This window comes from Sminthopsis crassicaudata, chromosome 3, assembly GCF_048593235.1.
Source record: "Sminthopsis crassicaudata isolate SCR6 chromosome 3, ASM4859323v1, whole genome shotgun sequence".
NCBI classification, from domain to species: Eukaryota; Metazoa; Chordata; class Mammalia; order Dasyuromorphia; family Dasyuridae; genus Sminthopsis; species Sminthopsis crassicaudata.
Window position 1 is genome coordinate 435,804,697 of NC_133619.1, and position 23,565 is coordinate 435,828,261.

The 23,565-nt window shown below is 30.5% G+C and overlaps 1 protein-coding gene across 3 annotated transcripts in view; it reads right to left on the minus strand.

Moving 5' to 3' along the window:
* The window catches only part of MTX2 (metaxin 2), an 83,598-nt gene that overhangs the window by 22,321 nt on the left and 37,712 nt on the right, over positions 1–23,565 (minus strand). For 2 of the 3 annotated variants that reach the window (XM_074303029.1, XM_074303028.1), the window contains exons 2-3: positions 23,510–23,557; positions 22,482–22,528 (exon numbers count right to left, since the gene is read on the minus strand). In XM_074303029.1, coding sequence (XP_074159130.1) covers positions 22,482–22,528; positions 23,510–23,557 — 95 coding nt within the window. Of the gene's footprint in view, positions 1–22,481; positions 22,529–23,485; positions 23,558–23,565 lie in introns of all 3 variants that reach the window. The other variant, XM_074303030.1, reaches the window with a different exon arrangement.

Below are 23,565 nucleotides of genomic sequence, written 5' to 3' on the forward strand. Positions count from 1 at the left end.
AGGTAAAATAAGGCAGAAGAAATAAGTAAAACAATTGTGCTCTAAAATACACATCCAATATGCCTGAATTCTATTGTATTCAAAGTATTATGGGAATTATGAAAATGTATCTAAGGCAAGATCCTGAACAATAAGAACTTAAAACCTCAAGGGATACTAACTATGGTTTATCTTAAAAGACCTCATGTCAGAAAATTTTACCAAAAAGAATGGATAGCAAAGTATTTTTAATGAATTTTACCCCGCCCCCCCCCAAAAAAAGACCATTGTGTCACTGGAATGACTGAAAACAATATCTAATGAGGATCAGTGAGTAAACATATTACCCATCTTCTGATACAAAGAGAGTAGATTCAAGATATAGATTGAGTCATACATTTTTGTACATAGTCAATGTGGAAATTTGGTTTGCTTAACTATGTATATTATACTAAAGAGCTGGTTTCTCTTTTTATTTTTTTTTCCAATGATGGAAAAATGGGAGATAGGAAAGAAAATAAATGTTGGCTAACTTTGAATTTCCCAGAAAAGAAGCAAAAAGCTGTAACTTTAGAACACAGAAAAATTCTCTTCTGACCTTTAAGGACACAAAGGATTAGCTTAAGGATAATAGGTATCCAAGGAGAACGTGATGAAACAAACAAAAAATGCTGAATAACATAACACAATAAATACAAGAAAACTACACAGAATCTTTGAACATAGAAAATTGAAGTGCTTAATTGATCAGTTTGCAGACTGTTGCCAATGAAAAACTCCTCTAAATTGACAACTGTTATTTAAAAGTGAACTAAATTTTACAAGCTGCCAGGAGATCCTGATTTCTAAATAAATGCCAATATGAATAATTTAGGTTTATTCCACATGATTTCAGTCATGAGAAATCATAGAAAAAAAGTAACACAATATTCAAAGTCAAGGAATTTAAGATGCAATTCAAATGATAAGTCTTCAAAATTAAGTCTAATCTCAATGAAAAAAATAAAAGGGGGGGAAGGGAGAGGGGAAAGGGGCCAAAAACAAGAGAAATACAACTGAAATATTTTCATAACAAGGACAAAGTGGTGACCAGAATATTATATTCCAAACAAAACAAACACAAAGAAGGTAAATAAGTAAAAATTATCAGGAAAAGACTAAACGAAACCAATTATCTCAGATAAATACTTTTTTAATAAGTGACAGAAATAAATTGGGTTGAGGGGTAAAATAAACAATCAAGTTACAAAAAGAACCTAAAAGAGCTAAAGATTTAAGGGAACCTTAAAAAAGCATGAGAAAAGAAAAAGGGAAAGCTGAAAATTATTTAAACAACAATTATATTCTCTCCTATCAGTGATTCACTATCAGCTATGGAAGAGAAGCCAATACAAAATAGGAATGGGGAGAAAATAGTCAAAAGAATTAAGTAAACTAGAGATGCAATCTCATTCAGTCTGAAGATAAACAGAGAAAAGAGTAATTTCTTTGTCTTTCGAAAGAGTTAGTGCTGTGGGGAAACAAGATCAAAACACAGAAGAGATTTTGGGGTAGATATATTATAAGATGAAGGTCAATCATGAAGAGGTTGGGACCATGAATTTGTCCTTTTAAAAAAATATTTATTGATAAGATTGCAATATAACTGGTTTCTTTTACAATCCTATTTAATTTTTTAAGCATTTAAAAAGTCTAAAAAGAGGTTCTAAAGGGGGGGAAAGAATTCACATATGCAAAAATGTTTGCCTTTTTTGTAGTGGCAAGAAACTGTAAACAGAGTGGATGCTCATCAGTTAGATAATGGATGAATAAGTTATGGTATGTGAATGTTATGGAATATTATTGTTCTCTAGGAAATGGTCAGCAGGATGATTTCAGAGAGGCCTGGAGAGACTTACATGAACTGATGCTAAGTGAAGTGAGCAAAATTAAGAGATCATTATACACAGCAACAGCAAGATTATGTGATGATCAATTCTGATGAATGTGGCTCTTGAATAATGACATGATTCAGGCCAGTTCCAATGGTCTTGTAATGAAGACAGCCATCTGCACCCAGAGAAAGGATTTCAGTGAGAACTGAGTATGGATCAGAAAAAAATATTTTTAACTCTTTTTGTTGTTTGCCTGCATTTTGTTTTCTTTCTCACTTTTTTTCCTTTCTGATCTGAATTTTTTTGTACAACATGATAATTGTGGAAATATGTATAGAAGAACTGCACGCGTTTAACATATATTGGATTACTTGCCATCTAGGAGAGGGGTAGAGGAAGAGAGGAAGGGAGAAAAAATTGAAACACAAAGTTTTGCAAGAGTGAATGTTGAAAATTATCCATACATATATTTTTAAAATAAAAAGTTTTAATTAAAAAAAAGAGAGAGAGAGATTCATAGGTGTAAACCTACCAAAAAGATCTATGACAAAAATTTTTTACAAAGTAAGAATATCAATACAAAAGCTAATGATTTTTTAATGACAATATTACATAAATTAACTTATAATCAATGTTATGCCAATCAATTACACCTGGGAAGGCACTACGGAGTTAAGATAAAATAAAAATGAAATTCATTTCAAGAAAGGGTTCTGAACCTAGGATCCACAGAATCTCAAAATATCTATATAAACAAGAATTCAGGAAGCCTATTAATTTATATGGGGGGGGGGAACTTTATATTTTTATTTTCAGTACCTTTAATTTATAATTTCTTCTTCAATTAAAAATGTAAGTAACAAACATTATTTTGAAGAATCTGAGGTTTTATTGTTCCGGTAAAAGGGTTCATAACACAAATGCTTAAGAACCACTGACAAAGTAACTAAAAATCCCAAAGGAAATAATTTTAAAAGGCAGGAATAACTTTCATTACAATGCAGGAATTATTAAAATTATTTGGTACTAATTTTAAAATAGAAAAGATCAATGAAACACAGAAGAGAAGAAATAATTAGAATCATTAAAAGTCAATAACCAACTCTTTGTTCAATAAATCCCATAACAACTATTTGAGGAAAGATTACATACATGCCAAGAACTACTTGCAAAAACTAAAATGTAGTTTGGTAAAAAAGTAGGCTTAGATCAGCATTTGACACCACATGCCATAATAGATGAACACTCATCTGATATAATCATATAAAAATAAATGAAGAAAAATGAACAGGAATCTTTCATTGCTTTGTTTATATATGAAACTGAATTTTTTATCACGATGTTCTTAAGAAAACAGTGATTTTAAGCATGAAAATAGTTACCTGATTTAAATCTTAAAATGTTTTGTATTTTTACTTCCACTTTGTTATGTCCAACTTGGGTTTTCTTGGCAAAGATACTGTAATGGTTTGCATTTCCTCCTCCAATTCATTTTACAGATGAAGAAACTGAGGCAAACACTGTTAAAGTGATTTACTCAAGTTTACATTACTAAGAACAAGTTCACATAGCTAAGAAGTGTCTAAGGCCAGATTTGAATTCAGGAACATGAGTCTTCTTTTGTTAACTCTGCCTCAGTCTTTCTTTTGGGCTGTCCAATTATTGATATCAATCTTAATCATATGCTCTTACATATTATAAAATATACTATACACACAGAGCTTAAGCCTCAACATTCACACATTTAACTTTTGGGTCTTCAAACATTCACATAATTTTATGAATAACCTCATTTTTACTTTTGCATTGGCAACTATACACAGTAGAAAAATAAAAGAGGTGATATGAGCAAATTTGTTAAGATGTGATAATTTAACAAGGTCTTTGGGACAGCAAGCTCCCAAGAGTGGCCATTCAGTTTCCAAGATTGAAGAGTGTCTTGACATAACTGACCAGCTGGCCAGAGACATCAAGGTTGCTGGTCCCATCATCTGCTACAGCCTTACTCACCTCTGCTATACTCCCATATTTTGAGACCCTTAAGAATCTCAAAGGGTCATAAAGCAGATGTTGCTGACAGATTATTTCAAGCTGGTGTTTTCTTCATATACTCCAATACTATCCACCAAGTGATTTATTTGGTACATAATACAACACACCCACACCACCATCTGAAACAATGGAAGATTAAGATTCAAGTTATAAATGTTTTCACTTTAAGAATTTTATTTGCTGCACAGTATTGATGGTACTATAAATTTCATGTTATTAAGAAATGAATACTAGGGGTAGCTAGTTGGTGTAGTGGATAGAGCACTAGCCCTGAAGGCAGCAGAACCTGAGTTCAAATTTGACCTCAGTCACTTAACACTTTCTGACTTTGTGACCCTGGGCAAGTCACTTAACCGCAATTGCCTCAGCAAAAAAAACCCAAAAAAACCTGAATCAGCAAAGAAGAAAGAATCCCACCATAGAAATATACTATGGGAACATATAGTTTCCATATATAGAAACTGGGATTCATCTTCAGAGGCAGTGACTGAAGTAAAAAAAAAAAAAAAAAAAAAAAAAAGCTTCTACCCCAAACAGTAACATGAAATAGCTTCCTGCCCAGAGAGAATTTACAGAAGAAATCAAAAAAGAATTTAGAAACCAAGTGAGAGAACTTGGGATTAAAACTTAAAAAAATAAAAACCATCTTAAAAAAAACAAACAAAACAACTATGGAAAAAATTAATTACCAACTAGAAAAGGACATAGTCTCAAAGACAAAAACAACTTTTTGAAAATTAGAATTGGGCAAGAAAAAGCTAATGAATCTATGAGAAACCAAGAAATAACAAAACATTCTATAAAATGAAAAAATAGAACAGAATATGAATCATAAGAAAAACAACAGATCCGGAAAACAGATCAAAAAGAGAAAATATAGGAATAAATTGGACTACTTGAAAGTTGTGAAAACTCTTGCCCTCTCCCCCAAATCACACAATAATTCAAGAAATAATCTAAGAAAATTGTCCTGGGGGGGAAAAAAAAAAAAAGAAAAGAAAAGAAAAGAAAGAAAAAGAAAATTGCCCTGGTGTAACAGAACAGGAGGGAAAAGAACAAATAGAAAAAAAATCTAAGGATCACTGCCTCAGCGAGATCCTTTGTGGAAAACACATAGGAACGTTATCCCAAAATTTCCAAATCCCAAGATCAAAGAGAAAATTTTGCAAGAAACAAGAAAACAATTCCAATATGCTGGAACTACAATTAGAATTATATTTATTTATCTGTTTGTTTATTTGTTTATTTGATTATTTAATTATTTATTCATTCATTCAGTCATTCATTCATTTATTTGTTTGTTTGCTACAATAAAAAACCACAGGTCCTGGAATCATATCTGCCCACAATCAAAAGAACCAGGCCTGCGGCCAAAAATATCATATTCAGCAAAATTGTCTATAATACTGAATGAGAAAAAAATTGGACATTCAACAAACTTGCAGATTTTTAGGACTTTCTATCAATCAAACCCAATCTTAATAGAAAATTTAACTTATACAAGCCAATATCAAAAATCAATTTTAAGGAACTCAACATGGATAAATTGTTTATTTTTTTTTAACATGGGAAATATATAGCATATGATTAAGATTGCTATCAACAATTGGACAGCTCAAAAGAAAGACTGAGGCAGAGTTAACAAAAGAACAATTTGCAAGGAAGAAAACAATCATGAATATAATTTCTTCTATTAATATATTTTTTTCATGAACTTTTATTTGTTGTTATATACTTTGAATCCCCCCTAATGTTCTGCTGGGCACATGACAATGTTCTCTTTTGTATTCCTTTTCTGTTTTTCTTTTTTCTTATTTTAAATAAATTTGAAAAACAAATACTAAAAAAAAAAAAAAAAATTAATACTGCCTGAAATCATTATTTTGTTTTATTTACTGAGATGTTAACATGAGGACACAAAAGTCTTTTATATAATATATATATATTCAGTATAATAAAGTGAATTATTAATAAGGAAATGTTTTACATGTTACCAATTTAATTTTCTGTATTTATTTACTGTATTTTGTGGGTCATTTTGAGATTACTATGTTAGGAAATATGCCTTTTATCAGAATTAATGTTTTGTTACATGGAATTATATGCTGCATAGTTTTGTGTGGCCATAGGAAACTAACTTCCTATTTCCCATAACTTCAGTGTATCAACATTTGCATTTTTTACTTTTGCATTGTTTTCCAAGAACGGAATTACTTCCATGAAAGTGGAGTATTAACTACATATGTATCAAATGGAATATCATCTAAGTAAAAGAAAAGAAAAGAAATGAAAAGATATAGCTTATAAAATTATTAAAATCTAAAATCTTATTAAAACCTAATAAGTTTTTAACTCTTCTATCAGAATTGGACAAATTTAATAAAAGAATACACAAAAGAATTAAAGCCTGGAACTAGTGGAGATCCAATACTGAGTAGAATTCCCTGTATATGGAAGTCACTGAACAAATTTTGTTAAACTGAGAATGTAAAAATATGCAAGGGAATGGATGGAAACTAATTATGTTCTAAGGTTAAAGAACTATTAATTAAAACACATAAAGGCAGAAATTTTAAGTATCTTTGTATAACTTATAATGAAATAGTAACAAAGGAAAGATGAGCAAAAGAGGATGACTTAAATGAAGACTGATTTTCTAAATAATAAAAAGGCAAAGTTAGAAAAAAAAAAAAACCCAATCCTATCAATATTGTAAATGCTCATCCATGGGCAACAAATTGTGGCAAACTAATAAAATAGTATATTAAAGTCAAAGAATAAATGAAAGAAAATTTAAAACTTTATTACAAATAATGACAAATTAAGTACAATGGAATTTTTTAATTAGTACAAAACAAAAACAATGACATTAATACAAAAACAAAAACAATTTTTAAAAGTAGATTAAAAAATATCAAAATTTATATGGAAAAACAATGGGTCAAGATTACCAAATAACACACATGCTACTTGACATATATACACACACACACACATATATATATATATCTGTATGTATGTAGACATACATATATAAATATATACATATTTATCTGTTTATTACCTATAAAGTACCAATCCAAACTAATGGGGCCAGTCCCTCTTCCTTCATGGTATATAGATATATAATATCATAGAATCATAAATTTGAAGCTGGGAGTTACTCCAACTCATTCACTTTATAAATGAAAAAAGAGGTTAAACTGTACTATAAAATAATCATAATCCAAAGTACTGATATTAGATTAAAAATATATAAATAACAAAAACATAGATTAATGACACATTCCAAATAACCAAGGTTTAGAATCAAATGTTTATAGCAGTGTTGTGTTTGTTGAACCTAAAGAGGGAATTCATTGCTCCAATAGATATATACTGTCATCAATATGGGTACTTCCTCCAATTGTATAGCTCAAAATTTATCTCCATCTCATTCTGTATAATTCTTATCCTTATCTTCCAATAGGTTCTCTATCAGTCATCATCACACTGGGGGCCCTCTAAATCTCTTGTATTACTTGTATTATCTCCTCATTATGTGACCAGTCCTCATTTCCTAGGTCTTATACATCTTTACTGATATTTACTGTGTGTTCCTCATGCACAAATTTTTGTTATTAATATGTACCCTACTAATGTCCATCATGTGCCTATCCAATGACTTTTTGGTGAACCACAAATTTATTTATTTGTAAATTGTAACATTATATATGTTCTATGAAAAAAACTTTTCATACCCCTCCACCATCTAAGAATTAAAAAACATAAGTGTGTATATTCTAAAACTGTTGCTGTTTTGGGCTATCATTTCCAGATTGCAAAGAGCTCAAGCAAGAAACACTGAGATAATTTCTAAGTTTCTCTGATTTCCTTGCTATAACAACTGATTTAAATTTGTTAAATTTTCCCTATGGAAATGTGATACCTTGGTCAATTAACTCATGAAATAAAACCTCAGAGATGTTTAGGTTTGAATCTCTCATTACTAGTAATTTAGAACAATCTTTCATATAATTGTTAATAGTTTTCATTTTTTTTTGAGAATTCTGTCCATAACTCTTTTGTTATTTACTATGGGAGAATGATTCCATTTCTTGTTTCTATATGAACATAGGCATATAACTCAATCATTTTCTGAATTTCCACATTCACTCAATTTATCTAAGTGCTTTTACCAAGCATGACCAATCATAAAGTAAAGCAAAGCAAACAAAAACCCAAACCTCACATTAAGCAAAATAAAATAAAGAGACTATAAATGCCATATCCCTATATTCCTTTCTTTTACTTGCCAATTGGAAAAAAAACAAAAACAATGTTTTAAAGTATATTATGCAAAAATGGTATACAAATAGTATCCAATTTATGAACTGTTCATCTTTGAAATTTCATTAAATAGTGAAAGTCAACACGTATGCTCTTTTTTGAAGTCTGTATTTTTCACTCAGGTATCATTTCATATCAGTTTTTTTAATCTTAAAATATACAAAATATTTCATAGGATACTGGACTGTCACAAAGTTCAAGCTTTTGCTATCTGTGTGATCCAGCAATCCAACTAACCTTCATTAGCCTTACATTTCCTTAACTTTAAAATGGGGACAATAGCACTTACTGCAAAGGGCTAAGAATGAAGAACAAATGAGGTAATATATTTAAGTACTTTGCAAATGTTAAAGTGCTATATAAATGTCAGCTATTATTTTTAGTATTATTCATATTCTATTACATGAATATACAACAGTTTAGATATCCCCCAACTGTTGACATATCATTTATTTTACCATTTTTCCATTAAAAATAATGTTAGTTTGAAAATGCTAGTTTGCTCACCAGTCAGGGTTGGTTTTCACCTGTCTCGAGCAGGGGAAATAGCTTTTCCAAGGATACTTAAGCATCAGTGATTTCTATGATCTCCAAGTCTTTGGTTACCAAGAGAAAGCCACTGACCAATCAGCCAGTCTAATTAATATATGGATTACTTACCCCCCCAAAAAAATTAAGATAACGTTAGCGACTTATATTTAAGTGTTAGGGGGCTCAATATTTAAATATATTAAATTTATAAACACTTTAGATAACAACTTAGCTTAGGGTTAGGGTTCTCCTATATTTTCTTCTAATTTAATCTGATAACATTGCTTATTGCTTTTAAAATATATATATATATATATATATATATATATATATATATATATATATATATATATATATATATATATATATATATATATAGTGTTGGAAAATTTGACTAAAATATTATTTTCTCCTTGCTCTCAACCAAGAGATATTTAAAGACAACAAAGTTTGTTCTTTTTGTAAGTGATCACTAATTTCTAGCTTACTACTTTGTTACCTTAGGGCTACTGAGTCAAACTTGACCCCATGAAAAGTAATTCAGATGATCTCACTAAAACATGATGAAAAACCGGGAAGCAAAATAAAGGGTTTCCAAGCTTTTAGGCAACTGAAATTATCTTCCATATTGACAACAAAGCCATTCTCTTCATAATTAATAAATGTGAATAGGATGCACCTGTTAATTACTGAACAAGTGGCAACTGCTTGAGCTAAACACTTAATAGAAGACTGAAAGAGACTACCAGGATTCAGTATGAATGCAGGACTTCCTAGGATTCTGAGTATCATACAACCAAAAAAGCTTTCTGTAGCGATTTGACTGAATTTTATTTTTTTATTGCTATGATTGCATTTTTTTGGACTGATCAAAAACATCAAATTGGCTCATGTCCTCTGTATTTAGGAAAAGATAAAAAATGACTTCTTAAAATGAAAATTTGATGTTAAAATTTCATATTGTAGGAGAGACAATTATTTTTGTATGTTTAAAAACTGGTTTATTGAACATGAAACATTTTTAAAAGCTGGTTAAGATGTATAAATAATAATTCAAAATATTATTATTTTGGTAAAGTAACATACAGTAATGTTTTATAAACTTTTCAAATCATGCCTGAATTGCTATTAATTTATGTGGAAACATGGAACAAAAATACCCCTTCTCAATCATGGCAATTAAGTGAGAAGTTAATTTACTGGATAGAGAGAAAGGGATAAATATGAGATACATGGAAGAAGTCAACAGAGACAGGGAAGTTAGCAAAAAGGGTAAGTTTAGAAGGAAAAATACTAAGTTCAGTTTTGGACATGTTTATTTTAAAATCAACATCCAAGTAAAGATGACCAGCAGGCAAATGGAAATGTAGGCCTGGAGTTCAAGAAAGTAACAAGGAAATCTCAGAGATAGGGACCAAGGTTGTGTTTGTAGTAGTGGGATTAGGTCATCATGGAAGGAAGAAGCTATAGTGCTAGATGAAACACAGTCTAGATGCTGCCATCAGTTGCCAAGGAAATTCATGAGGAACATGACATTGCTACTGAGAATGTTAGTGACTCAAAGCATGATCCATAATTGTTCTAAAAACAAACAGTTCTTTGAGAATAAAAATTAAAAATGAGAATATAATGAAACATAAGGAGAAAGAAAAAAGAAAATTTTTCAGATCTGTGCAAATCATTAGATAATCATGATTGATGGATTTGAAGTCTAACCTAAGAAGTGAAAAGGTTCGGGGGAAATGACAGTCCTCAGACTAAATGGATGGTGATTTGAACTAAATGGATGGTGATTTGATTTAAATGAAAAAAAAAAAAAAAAGCTCATAAATTTAAGGCACAATTTTAACAATGTCAGATTGAGACAGATAGAAAAGAAAGAGGGTCAGGCAAAAATAGTAATGATGATAATGTTGCTGAAAAACCTGAAGAGTTTTCAGTAAAAGATGACAGAAAAGGCCTTGAAAGCCAAGAGCCAGAAAAGACAAGAGGCCAAGGACAAAAACCAGAAAAGTGACAATAAATCATCAAAAAGTGACAATAAATAAAATTTCTTTAAGGAACTTAATGTAAAGAACCAAATTTCAACAGTCAGGTTATTTTTTCCCTGTATAAGATGTCTACAGAGATATCTTCATCCTCAATCATGAAAATATACTATGCTGTCCTTTCTACAGTAGAAATATTTACTTGTAGTTTATCAGAAAGAGTGAATAAAATCTGAAAAGGATGGAGTGAAAGGGTTGGGGAAAAAGAGACAGAAAACAAAAGGGGAAAACAGGAAAAGAGAGGGAAAGAGGGAGGAGGGGGTTAGAAAGAGATAGAGAGAGAAAATGGTAGAGAGATAGACAGGGGCAATATTAATACAACTACTACAACAACTAATACAAATACAAATAAAAAGACAATCCCTATTCTCAAGGAATTCACATTCTAATGAGGGAAGAAAGTTCAGAAGGCAGTTAGATATAGACTTAGGAGTCATCTGAAAAGAGAGGATATTTTACCAAAAGAGAAGTCAGAGAAAGAAAAGAAGAAAGCACAAAACAAAGTCCTGGAGTACACAAATGTTAGGAGTGAGTCATGGAGTCTGATCCTGTGATCAAGCAGTCTAAGATGTAAAAAGAGAATCATGAGAGAATAACCTCACGAAATCACCTGATGTCTACTATAAAGATCATTGCTTTTAAGTAAGTTTTTTAAAAAGAAAGAAATCACTAGAAACCTTGAAAAGAGTAGTTTCAGTCAAGTGATGGGGAAAAAGCATGGATTCCTAAATGTTGAGATGTTAATAGTATGTAAGAAAGTAGAGTCAATCAATAGATAGGTTTTCTTAGGAATCTGGCTAAAACAAAGAGCTAGAGAACTACAAGGTAAAGGGATGCTACATTGAAGGGAAATTCTGTTTAAGGATGGGAGAAATCGAAAGCACCCAGGAAGAAGCCAGTAAGAAAGCCAAAAGTAGAAGCTGAGAATTAGGGATAAGAAACAATCAAAGGGAGAAAATCCTGAAAAAGATTCTTTGGAGGAAGAAAAGCAATTTCATCCTTGAACCTAAAGCAAAGGAGGAAAGAAAAAGAAATGCTAATGCAGTGGGTGAGCAAGTTTGACAAGTAAGAATTACCTGAACACTGGAATGGTTTCTCAGACAAAAAGGTGTTATTGTCATATAAAGGAGGATAGGATAGAACTAAGCAGCATCAGAAGGTTGGTTGGTGGGGGAAGGGGAGATTGTTACTCTTTGCTTATTGGTTAGATCTTCTCAAGGGAGTGTTTACTTAACATTGGCAAAGTTTTGGGAAAAACAAGAAACAAATATATAGCAGAACCCAAGCTCCTTGCACCTGGGTATATGGTTAACTATATCTTGTTTACCTCAACATAAGGCCCCTGCACCTACCTTGGTGGGCAACAACAACTTGTTTTTCTTCCCTGTTCCTAACTACAAACAGAAACCCTGCTGGGGTCCATTCTAATAACATGATCTGAAGTGTATGTAGATCTCAGAAGATGAGGATGTTTCAGATGCATTTTTTCAGGGAGATAGGCAAAGTCCTTTACTAAGATGGAAGATGTTGGAATAGGTGATTTGAGAAGAGAAGAAATAAAACATCTGTTCTCAGAAGTGATCAAGAAAACTAAAAAGATTGGCATTGAGGGAAATGGGGAAAATTCAATTAAAATTGGATGCTAAATTTGTAATAGAATCTGTCTAGAACTATGCCCAGATACATCATATCTGCTAAACCAGCCTAAATACATCCTTGGATAAGTCATCCTCCATGCAGGAATGCTTTCCCCAAGTCATCTCTGACTTGTACAATTTCTAGTTTCTTTCAAAGGCCTGCTTCTACTTCCTACAGGAGACCTTTCCTCATGCCTCCCATTTGACAGTGCTCCCATCATCCAGAAACCATTATACATTTAATTTCTCTATATTCTTATATATGTCTATATAGAAGCTTATATATCTGTCTATATAGAGGTATATATTAGATAAATCACTTATAAGCAAGACTGTTTCATTTTTGCATTTGCATTTGCATTTTGCATTACCTTCAGGGACTAGCACAGTGCCAGGAACATAGTAGATATTTAATAAATGCTTATTGAATTGTTAAATCCAAAGTAAGAGAATTTAGCCCAAAAAAGAAGTGAGACAGACTAAGAAATTAGTAGGGGGAAAGAAGGGGTACAAGAGAGAGGCAGCAACAGAGAGAAACCTGAGGTGATAGCAGTCAAGTCAATGTTTTTTAAGGAGGAAGAAAGCAGCATATTTACAGGAAGCAAGGAATCATTAAGAGAGGGAAAATTTAAGATGAAAAGAATGATCAATAAAGCAAGTTCTAGGAAGAGAAGGAAGAGGATTAGAAAGATAAAGATAAGTATCTTAATTCCTTCACATTGGTTTATTTCATAGTTTGGGGCAACTATTTCCAACCATCAACCAATTTCTTCTCTGCTGGCAAAGATGGAAGATTCTGAAGAAGTCATACACCTTGTTGCAGGATTTACTCAGAGGAATTTTAGACTCTATTCCTGGATAAATCATCTAAAATTGTACTATGCTTTACTAACAATTGATATTAGCTTTCCAGCATCAAGTTCCAAGTATCTCTAATTAAATGTACTAGTTTCTTCTCACTCAGATTTCTGCCTTTTAATCTTAAATCTAAAATATTTGCAGCAATAAGAACAAAATTAGCCATTGAGAAGTTGCTTTCTTCTCTTTAAATTTCTCATAAACTAGGACAACTGAGGGATGCCATATTATTTAAAGTTCAATAGTATGTGTAAACTATGCTAACTGTTTAAAGATAAAAATCAGGATAAGATTATGGGTAAGTGAAGTTGTACATAGTATTTTTCATAGTATTATACATCTAAAATTATAAAGCACCTCAGAAGCCATTTGGTCCAAACTCTTACATTTGATTATTATTATAACTTTAAATCTGTAATGGGTATTCAAAATAAATATTTGATACATTTCCTTTTCCTCTCTTCACCAAAACTTCATTTTAAAAACAAAACAAAAAACTTTACCTTGGCTTCAACTGTCTTAAAATTTTAAATCTCTATGGACAAAACTACAATATTATTTAGTGAAAAAGAAATAATCAAGGAAAGGAAGCATTTACGGTATTTTTTATTGTAGCTGTTATCCAACTTGTTAGGTCTTCCTGAGTGAGTTGCCAGATACTAAAGATTATAACAGAAACTTTAATATAAGAATATTAAAACTTTAGAACAAAAAAGCACTCAAGGAATATCCTGTTGGTTGTTTTATTTCCTGGTTCTCTTGAATTAACAGGCTTTTAAAAGGAGTCTAGGGAGAAACTAAAAATTAACACAATTTTTTTTCTCATGACATCTCAGTTATAATCAATGAGAACACCCCAATATTTAAAGAAAAGATACTCATGAAAAAAAGGTTGCCACTGTTGACTGGTGGACCTTTCCATTCTCTAAAACAATGGCCACAATTTTCCTGGCATCAAAGCTATTTAGACATTTGCATCATGAATGAAATATGCATTCAGATTTGGTAAATACAGAAAAAGGAGAAAAAGGAGGAAAAGGGGGAAGGTAGGTATGATGAAGATGGGGGACAGAATATAAATTTCAACAACATTAAAAAGGCACTGTTAACATAGCAAAATGAAAAAAAAAAATCACAAATACTTAGCAGAGCTTTAATCTGGTGAAGCAAGAACTAATCAGTTTCCAGGGAAAACAAATAAAATGATGGCATTCAAGAAATAAAAGTTTAGAAAAACTAGAGAAATAAAAAACAAAAATGCCTTATTATCTTTTAACAAAAAAGAATCAATACGCAAGCAGGTTTCTGACAGAAATGAGGGAATAAGGCTCATAACAGCAATAAAAATACCTATGAAGAATAATTCAAATATCAAACAACTATTGTGGCTTCATCAAAACTCAAAAGGAATGATAAACAAAACAAATTCTCAAAATAGTAGAAGGCCACAACCTTGGCTGAAAGGAAGAGGGTTAAGCTACCTAGCTGCCAAGAGAGAACAAAATTACTATTAGTAGCTTAAGTTTTCTTCTAGATTTAATTGACACATAATGACTAGACATTATTAGAGAATCCTACATTTGTAAACTTGCTATATACTAGAATGTTTAATGGAGTTAAGAAACTTGAATTCAAATACAACCTCAATATTTACAACTTGTGCCACTAAAGGTAAGTCAACTTCTCAGAGCTTCAATTTATAAGCTATAAAGAGACAATTTCACAGAACTGTTGTGGGGTACAGGGGAGATTTTTAAAGCACTTTGCAAATACTATCACTTCACAAAGATCAAACTGCCACTCTCATACCACTTTTTCATGGATCATCATGAATAACTATAACTCTTCAACCAAAGTCCAGTATCCTTACATAGCTCAACATAATAATAAGAATCATATGTACATATGCTAAGAATTTCAACCTTCTGTATTAGTCTTAAAATGAGCCACTTCTTTTTCAGTCCAGAAAGAAAAACAATTTAAAAGAAACCTAATTATATTTATTTTACTACCTTGGTATCTCCTTAAAAGGAATAGATTAATAATTAGTATATATTAAGTTTATATATATATATATATATATATATATATATATATATATATATCTTACAAGTTATTCTAAATACATTTTCAATATCCAATAAAAAAAATATAATGCACTACAAGTAAAAGACTATTCAGGAAATAATAGATGGGTAAAATGGGAATAAATATACTTCCCATATACCTGATTAGAAAAGTATTTGTTGCTTTTAAAGAATAAGAAGAAACAACTGGAGCTTTGTATTTAACTTACAAAAAAAATTTTTTTTAAATTTAACCATAGAATACTACAAAGGAACTAATTAATTGCAAAGAAAGATTAAAGATAAAAGCAAATGTGAAATAGAGGGTATGCCCTCCTAAAGATTAGTGGTTAATTGGCTTATGGATGTTATACTAAAAACCAGAATAACTGCTATAATTCAGAGGTAGCAAAGCATCACAGGGGTTAAAAAAATGCAATAGGAATAATAGACATTATTTAAAAGCAATAAAGATTAAAGTAGAGAAAGGAGAACAACTGCTGAGGAGAAATAAGCAGAAAAGGCAATCCAAAAGGTAGAAGAAACCTTTAAAAGAGAAAATCTCCAGACAAAACATATTCCTAGGGACCACAAAGAGACACAATATTAGAGAGCAGGATTCTCTTTCTTAACACAATTTTCATCTGGAAATTACATCTGAAAAGCAACGTTCAATTTTTATTATCTGTGGCTACAATTCAACTTGCAGGTATGATTCAAGTAAAAAATACAACAAAGTGATAATGAATAAGAGAATTAATATATTTCCGACAAAAGTCATAGATAAAACCAAATTATAGTCTCTAAAACGGAACATACCAATTCCAAAATGTGTGAATGTAAAGACAAAGGAGTGGAAATCATCTGCCACTACTGTTTTTTACTGATCTCCCACCAGACATGCTTAAGCCAAGTTAAGTCTTGTTACTCAGGAGTTACTATGTAAATGTGAAAATTACTTAACCTAGTTTAGTCTACTCACTACTGTGCAATACTGGCTAAGTATCATTAACGTTAAACTTAACAACTAAATAACCAGATTCTGGAATTATTAAAAGAAATGCCATTGTCACTTAAAGGAAAAATATACAATCTTTTTCATATTTAGTTTTGATAAACTAAGAGCAGCTCTTAAAATGGAATAATTTAACAATAAGTGGCCCTACTTTGTCTTTCCCTTTTTTTAATTCTCCATGAAACACTATTTGTTCTAAAAAAGTTATAAAAATGGTTATAACTAAAACTATCAATATTACTTACTAATATAATGCAAAATAATTCTGATTTTTAAAAGACTAACCATATTTCATCTCAATGTCAGATAGTTGTAATGATTTATAGTTTTGAATTTTAGGGGGTAATCACAGTTCTCAAATGAATTTAAACTTCCAATTATAAAAATTACCCACAATTCTCATAGTAACCATATAAAAATTATCCTTAGACAACAGCCCTCACATTTCCTTCTTCAGAGACCGACATCCTATTCATCTCATAATTAACTCTGAAATATTTTGTGTAATAACTCACTATGGAGTATTTTAAAGCATAAAAAAAAATACTACTGTGGAATCACAAAGTAAAAATGGTTTTGTGTTTTCATTCATATTCTGTTTCACCAGGACACAAAGGAAAATCTGCGAAGACAACTAAAGAATTATTCTCTACCTTATTGAAGAGACATGTTTTAAAATTAAAAACCATGAACAAATCTATCTACAAAATAATTCATTTTTTATATCAAACAGCTGCAGACCTTGTAATTGAAATAATGTGTCTAAGGTTACAAATGAAAAGTGTTAGGTATCATTCTTAAAGTGACAGATTAAGTTCTTAATCCAGTTATGGTAATGGCCACATTTGTAGTTTAACATAAATTAAGACCTTAATTATATTTGTGGCTATTTTAAACAAAATAACAAATTCCTTTGTACCTGTGAATGTAATTTATAGCAAAGCCAGGTTCATTTTCCAAGCCAATCTATTTCCCCCTGCAGAAGAACCCTGTTATAATGGTATAATGTAATTCTTGTTGTAGAATGTTGAAGGAGTAGATTCGCTGGTAGCACAGAGGAGGTTTTGAAGATAAATGAAGATGCTATTCATTCAGGGGTAATTTCATCTTAGAACTATATGAAAGATGTTTCACTCACATGTGGTAGCTGTATGGCCTGGAATTTAAGTGTATTTTCGGCTCAAATGTAATGCTGCTAGATCGATTATGTTGATACTGTATATCTAATAATGAAGAATTCCAGCCTTTTTCTGTTTAAAAAATGGGCTGTCATTTTTTCATTTCACTACTGAGTCTGTATTGTTCTGTTTACTGAAACAAATTAAAATTTGGCTTGCTGTTTACTTCATAAACAAAAAGTATACAGCTGGTACTGCTAACTTAAAAGTCTCTAAGAATTTTTGACCAATAAAATCTATTACAACAAAAGTAATCACTTATTTGTATTGTGAACATCTTGGGATGTTCTATTTAACTTTTAAGTTACTCTAGTCACACATGGTAATTATCAAAAGGAAAAGAGAATATCTGTTAAATCAGATTCTACACATAACCACTCGTAAACACAAAGACTCATTATTTTTTACAAAGTTCAGATTTTATACATATAAATCAGCCCAAGGCTAATTCACAAAATGTTTTGTTATACCAAGTATATAGATATGATATAATAAACAGTACTTCAGCTTAGGTATTTTAATTACATGCAAGCAACAGAAAGTCTCCATTTGGGGGCTCTCACATAACACTAAAATCCACATTTTCCTTGAAGCATCTTTAGTTCTTTAGTTCTTCTATCCTTTCCCCTCCCCAACATAAGAATAAATTTAAAGATTTAATGTGCTTGACTTAAGTTTCTTTTCTTTAAAGGACAATTAGGGTGTTTGTGGGAAAAGACTGAAGAAAAGAGTCAGGGAAGAAATGGATAACTCGGGGAAAAAATTAATTTCAATAGTTCCTTTTTACTTTCAGAAAGTTGTATCAAATTTTATTAATATTTAATGTAATGTTATTAGCTCCTACTATAAAATATAATAATTTACATTAACAAATGATGGCAGGCCCACTTCTAGCCCTAGTTATGTATACAAATCCTTGTAATTCCTGTGAAAAGTCTTGCTTAAAGTAGAAAAGTACCTGACCAATGTTATGTCCCCAGGAACTTTTCAGTAGTCTCCTGAGCTCTTCTGAACATCACAGCACAAGTTTAGATAACTGACAAATACATGTTGTATATCATTTCTGTAAAGGTTATTGTTGATTTCTAAAAACTCCTTTCCTGAAATGTTGAATTTTTTTCTCCTCATATACATGTGCAAGGATGACAATTCTAGAACTGATAATCTGTTTGACTTGCCTAAGAACTATCAACCTAACCAGTACCAGTTAAGAAATGATCAGTGATTAAAATAAAAGCAACCAATAATGGTGAACCATTAGAATACAACCATTTCATCACCAATTAATGTGTCAACAAAAAGGCACATTTTCCTGAAAGGCAAAAAGCAAGACTCAGCTATTTCTTTATCAGCAGGTCTGACATGTTCATATTCATGGCCCTGCATTAATAGGACCTATAAAAATGCTGACTTTTTTTTAAACGATTCAACTGATTAACATAATGTAAAGAATTAGTTCTTGTTGACATTTTCCTTTCCTTTTAGAAGAATATTTTTTCAGAAAGTATGAAGGAAAAGGAAGCTAAGTGGGATGCCAGCTTATTTCCTTTCTAAACTTAAAACACTCACCAAAGAAAAGTTTTTCACTCCACATAGTATCCCAGTAATAAGCATTACAAAATTTTTAAATTTCTTAATTATATTGTTGGATTTTTTTTAATAGTCAGGTATTTTGAACAAGCTTCATACATTCTATGTTCAAATCCTTTTGAATATTACTCTTCAGGATTTGTTCAAGTAAATTTCCAGTTTTAAAAAATTAATAATGACAGAAGAAAATATCTTAAAATGCTATTTTCATCCCACCATAATTTATAAGGTACATATACAACTTTTTCTGTTCAATGAAAGCTATTTATTAAAAAACTATAACATTACTTTCCTTTTTTTTATTTTATTTTCAAAGAGCACTCCTCCTTATGATTTAATCTGAACCTCTTAACAATCCTTGTGAGACAGATAGAATCAGTATTTATGCCTATTTGACAGATAAGGAAAATAAAGGACATTATACTAAACACTTTTCTAGTGCTACAAAAAAAAAAAAAAAAAAAAAAACCATAAAAGTTAACAGTATTTTCTTGAAAGTCAAAAATTAACATTCGCTATCTGTTAAAATATCCAAAGATTTCTTATAGTTTAAGAAAAAATTAGTGTAGCATACACCTTCACATTTATGAATATATATGAATGAATTAATAGGAGACTAAGAAATCTAGAAAGAAAAAGAGGAGACTATTTGAGCTGTCTCACTAAATATTTCTGTGAAAATAGGAGAATAAGGAAGAAGCATAGCAACTCAATTATGTCCATTTTTCACCCAAAAGGGCTCCTGGCATTTGTGAAACTCACTACTTTAAAAAAAAAAAAAAAAAAAAAAAAAAAAAAAGCCTTCTGAATAAAGAGCAAAGATCTTTAAAAATTTAGTTTTATTCAAGTAACCCTTTAAAAGTTATTTATCCACTCTTCTAAATCAACAGGTTTAGGCTAATAAAAGATGATTTTAGAACATAAATATTAACACCACCATACATTTAAACTTCTTTAAAGTTTTCAAGATGTTTTCTTCATAACAATTTTGTGAAGCAGATAATATCAGTTTTACTATAACTATTTTGCAGTACTAAAGTTCAAAGAGAAAAAAATTACTTTTTTTTCCTGAGATATGACTAAAAGTCAGGTTTTTTTGGTAGCAAGCCAGGACTAAGAAAACAGGGTCTATTTCATTTTCATTATCAAAAACATTTTTCTCCAAAGTTAGGGGAAAAAAGTGTGTGTGTGTGTCCTTCCCTTCTTTTTCTCCCTCCTATTTCCCTCCACTGACCAAAGGAACCAACAAATTCTAAGACACTAAATACATAACTATTAAAATCAACACACAAAGATTATTTTTTAGTCATGGTAGTATCTCATAAACAGAGGGGAAGTATTATGTGGAAAGAACATGCTTCAGAAGATGCCAAATTCCCTTTAAAGTGAAATGATAAAAATTACTTTAATCATTAAAGACCTGACCACTTCAATTTTACAGGTAGAATAAATACCAAGTTTATGTGGTAAGTGGAATTTAAATTTCCTGATGATTAAATAGGCAGACTATTAAAATATTAGATACCTGATAGTTTGTTATCTTTTAGAAAATAATCAGGCATTTTATAGATACCTGTCATTGTTTTGATCAGTTTTGCACATCACAAGTGAGTCGCTTTACTCATTCTTCTAAATCAATCCTGTTTTACTTTACAGAAGAAAATTACTCCATAAAGTTTAAATCAGATATCTGCAAAAGTCACATTTATAGTCATGGCTACTATCAGCTGTCAAGCCAAAGAATATTGAAGAAAAACAAGAATTTTTAATATATTCTAGTTAATTTATCATCTAAGTGACACGTGTAGGATAACGAAATTAAAATAGTAAAATGGTTAAGTAAAATTCTACATTTAAAGAGTAACCTTTTTTCTTGTTTGGCTTTAAATCAAAACTGAAATGATTTTTTTCTTTTTTAAAGGAGTAAGCCCAGTGTTCAAATGAATGGCTGGATAAACACTAAGATGAAGTGATGAACCATTCAGCAAAAATGCTCATTTCTCTCCATTTTAAAGGATTATTTAAAACATATAATAATATGGGTGGACACTGCCATCTTGGGACTTTTCTAAATAAACAGAGACTTACTCATTTATTTCAACATAAAATACTTTTTGATAAAATGTATCACAGCATTTTCCAAGATGTTACTCTTTATCTAAAATAGTCATTCTTTTTAAATATGAAAAATAGAAAGTATAATGTTAGACTAATCAACAACTTTCTGTTTTCAGGTATAAGTCAAGGTATAAATGTGATGGAAACAAAGCTATAAAACCCTCAATAGAAGTAAATGTAAACTTTATGAAGATTATATTGTAAATGAAACCTTGTTAGTTAGGATGATGGAATATGAAGTGCTGATTTTAAATAAGAAAAACAGTTGATTAAGAAATTCAACTCATCCAAAAAATTACATATGCAAGATAAATACATTAATTAGCATGTCATTACATAAAACAATAAAAACTTAAAGGTATACTTTGAATTCTTAAAAGAATGTAATCTTTTAATTAAAGAATTATATAACACTTCACACACATATGTGCCCAAAACAGGTGGACTTTTTTATTTTCTAAAGAATATTTCTCATATTTTTACATTAACTTTTAGTCATCTTTACTTTCTAAAAACAGTTTTCTTTGATTTTTTAAATTACTTAATTCAACTAAATGGGACTGAACCTAAAAACAAAATACTGCAATTTGTATTAGCTAAAATATTATTGTGAAAAACTCATTCCTCTCCTAAAAGTTTTTTGTAAAAGTACACAATGTCAGTATAAGAGCAATTTCAAAAGTACAGTTTGAGAATTACACAATGATCTTTCCAATACAATTCTGATATCCATCAATCTGTGATCGATGTGTACATAACAAAACAGTTACAAATGAATAAAGCTTCTTTGAGATGTTTCAAGCTAAAGACAGAACAAACATGAAAATATATAAAAAGAGATGTCTAAACTACTATCCACACATTATTTTAATCTTTATATTACTATAAGAAAACATGAATACTATGCACTTGCCCTTCATTATTGTCACCCTCTAATTTAGACAGAAAAGGAAAAATTGTAGTCTAAAAACAGGATTTACATGCTAAAAATATCATGAAGGTCAAAATTTTAAGTTGACAAATATTTCTTAAAATAAAAAAAATTTAAATTTAAAAGTCTGTTTAATAGAACTGCACCAATAACGCAGTATTAGATAACTATAACAAATTCTATTGGAAATTTAATATATACGCTAGAGTATTTTAAAAAATTCATTCCAACCAAGAGAAATTTAACATCTCCATTTAAAACAAATCTTTATTTACCTGAACAGCAAGAGAAGAAGCATTATCAGAAAGCAAAATTTGTTCCCCTGTAGGAAGAAAATGAAAGGATGTCCAGTCAAAAAATGTGGTTCTAAACTGCTAAAATAGTCATTTTTCATAAAAATTAATTTTAGCCTAAAAAAATTACACATCAATGTCATTATGTAATTACAACAGAACTATTATGTGATGATGGTTTTCAGCTGTATTACCTATGTATGAATGTAAAACAAGATCTTTCCTCTAGAATTGCTTTATCATTTATCTTATCAAATTCATATGTATGTAACATATATGTAATTAAAAATTCTTTCACAAAATATTTGTTTTAAAATTTTTAGGATAATTCCTTTTTTTTCCCCTATCAAAATTAAGTAAAATAGGTATCTGCTCACAACTCCTCTAGTTAAAAGTAAAAGCATTCAGAATCCTATAAAACCAGCTTGCAGTTAATATTGCACAGTGTGTCTAGGTCTGTCACACAAAAGAAAGATGACAAGTTCGCTGCAATAAAAATTCCATGCTTAGAAGACTAGGGCCGCTGCCTATTAGTCTTCATTACTTTGCAGTCTTCTGACAACTGTAGCAGGCTGCTGAGCCCCAAATGGGGTCCATAATGTGATCTGATGATATATGAAGAGCTGCTAAAGGGAGCCTGAACCATCCTAGCCTATACATTTTAACAGTTCCTTTTTACTGAGAGCCCACTTTACCACAAGACTTCAAAAATCTGCTGCCTCAGCTATTGGTGCAGTAAATCTGCCAACAGTGCCTGCTATCACATCATTTTACCCTGCCTACAGCAGCCAATATAATGAGTCAATAATAAACCAAGGACCTTATAGGCCATGAATACTTGGTTTATGTTGGCAAATGCAAGTTTAACTAAAACTTACTCATAAGACAAATATAAGGGTGTCCCTCTCTTAATGTTCTGTTTCTCTTTGATGTTAATCATACTGAACAAGGTTTCTTTTAAACATATTTTAATAGGAAGTCATTACTAATTGCAGAAATAAAGCACTCACCTTTCAGTTGCTGATAAAGTGTAGCATCTTCAGGCCAAGGTTCTGTAGCTGTAGGG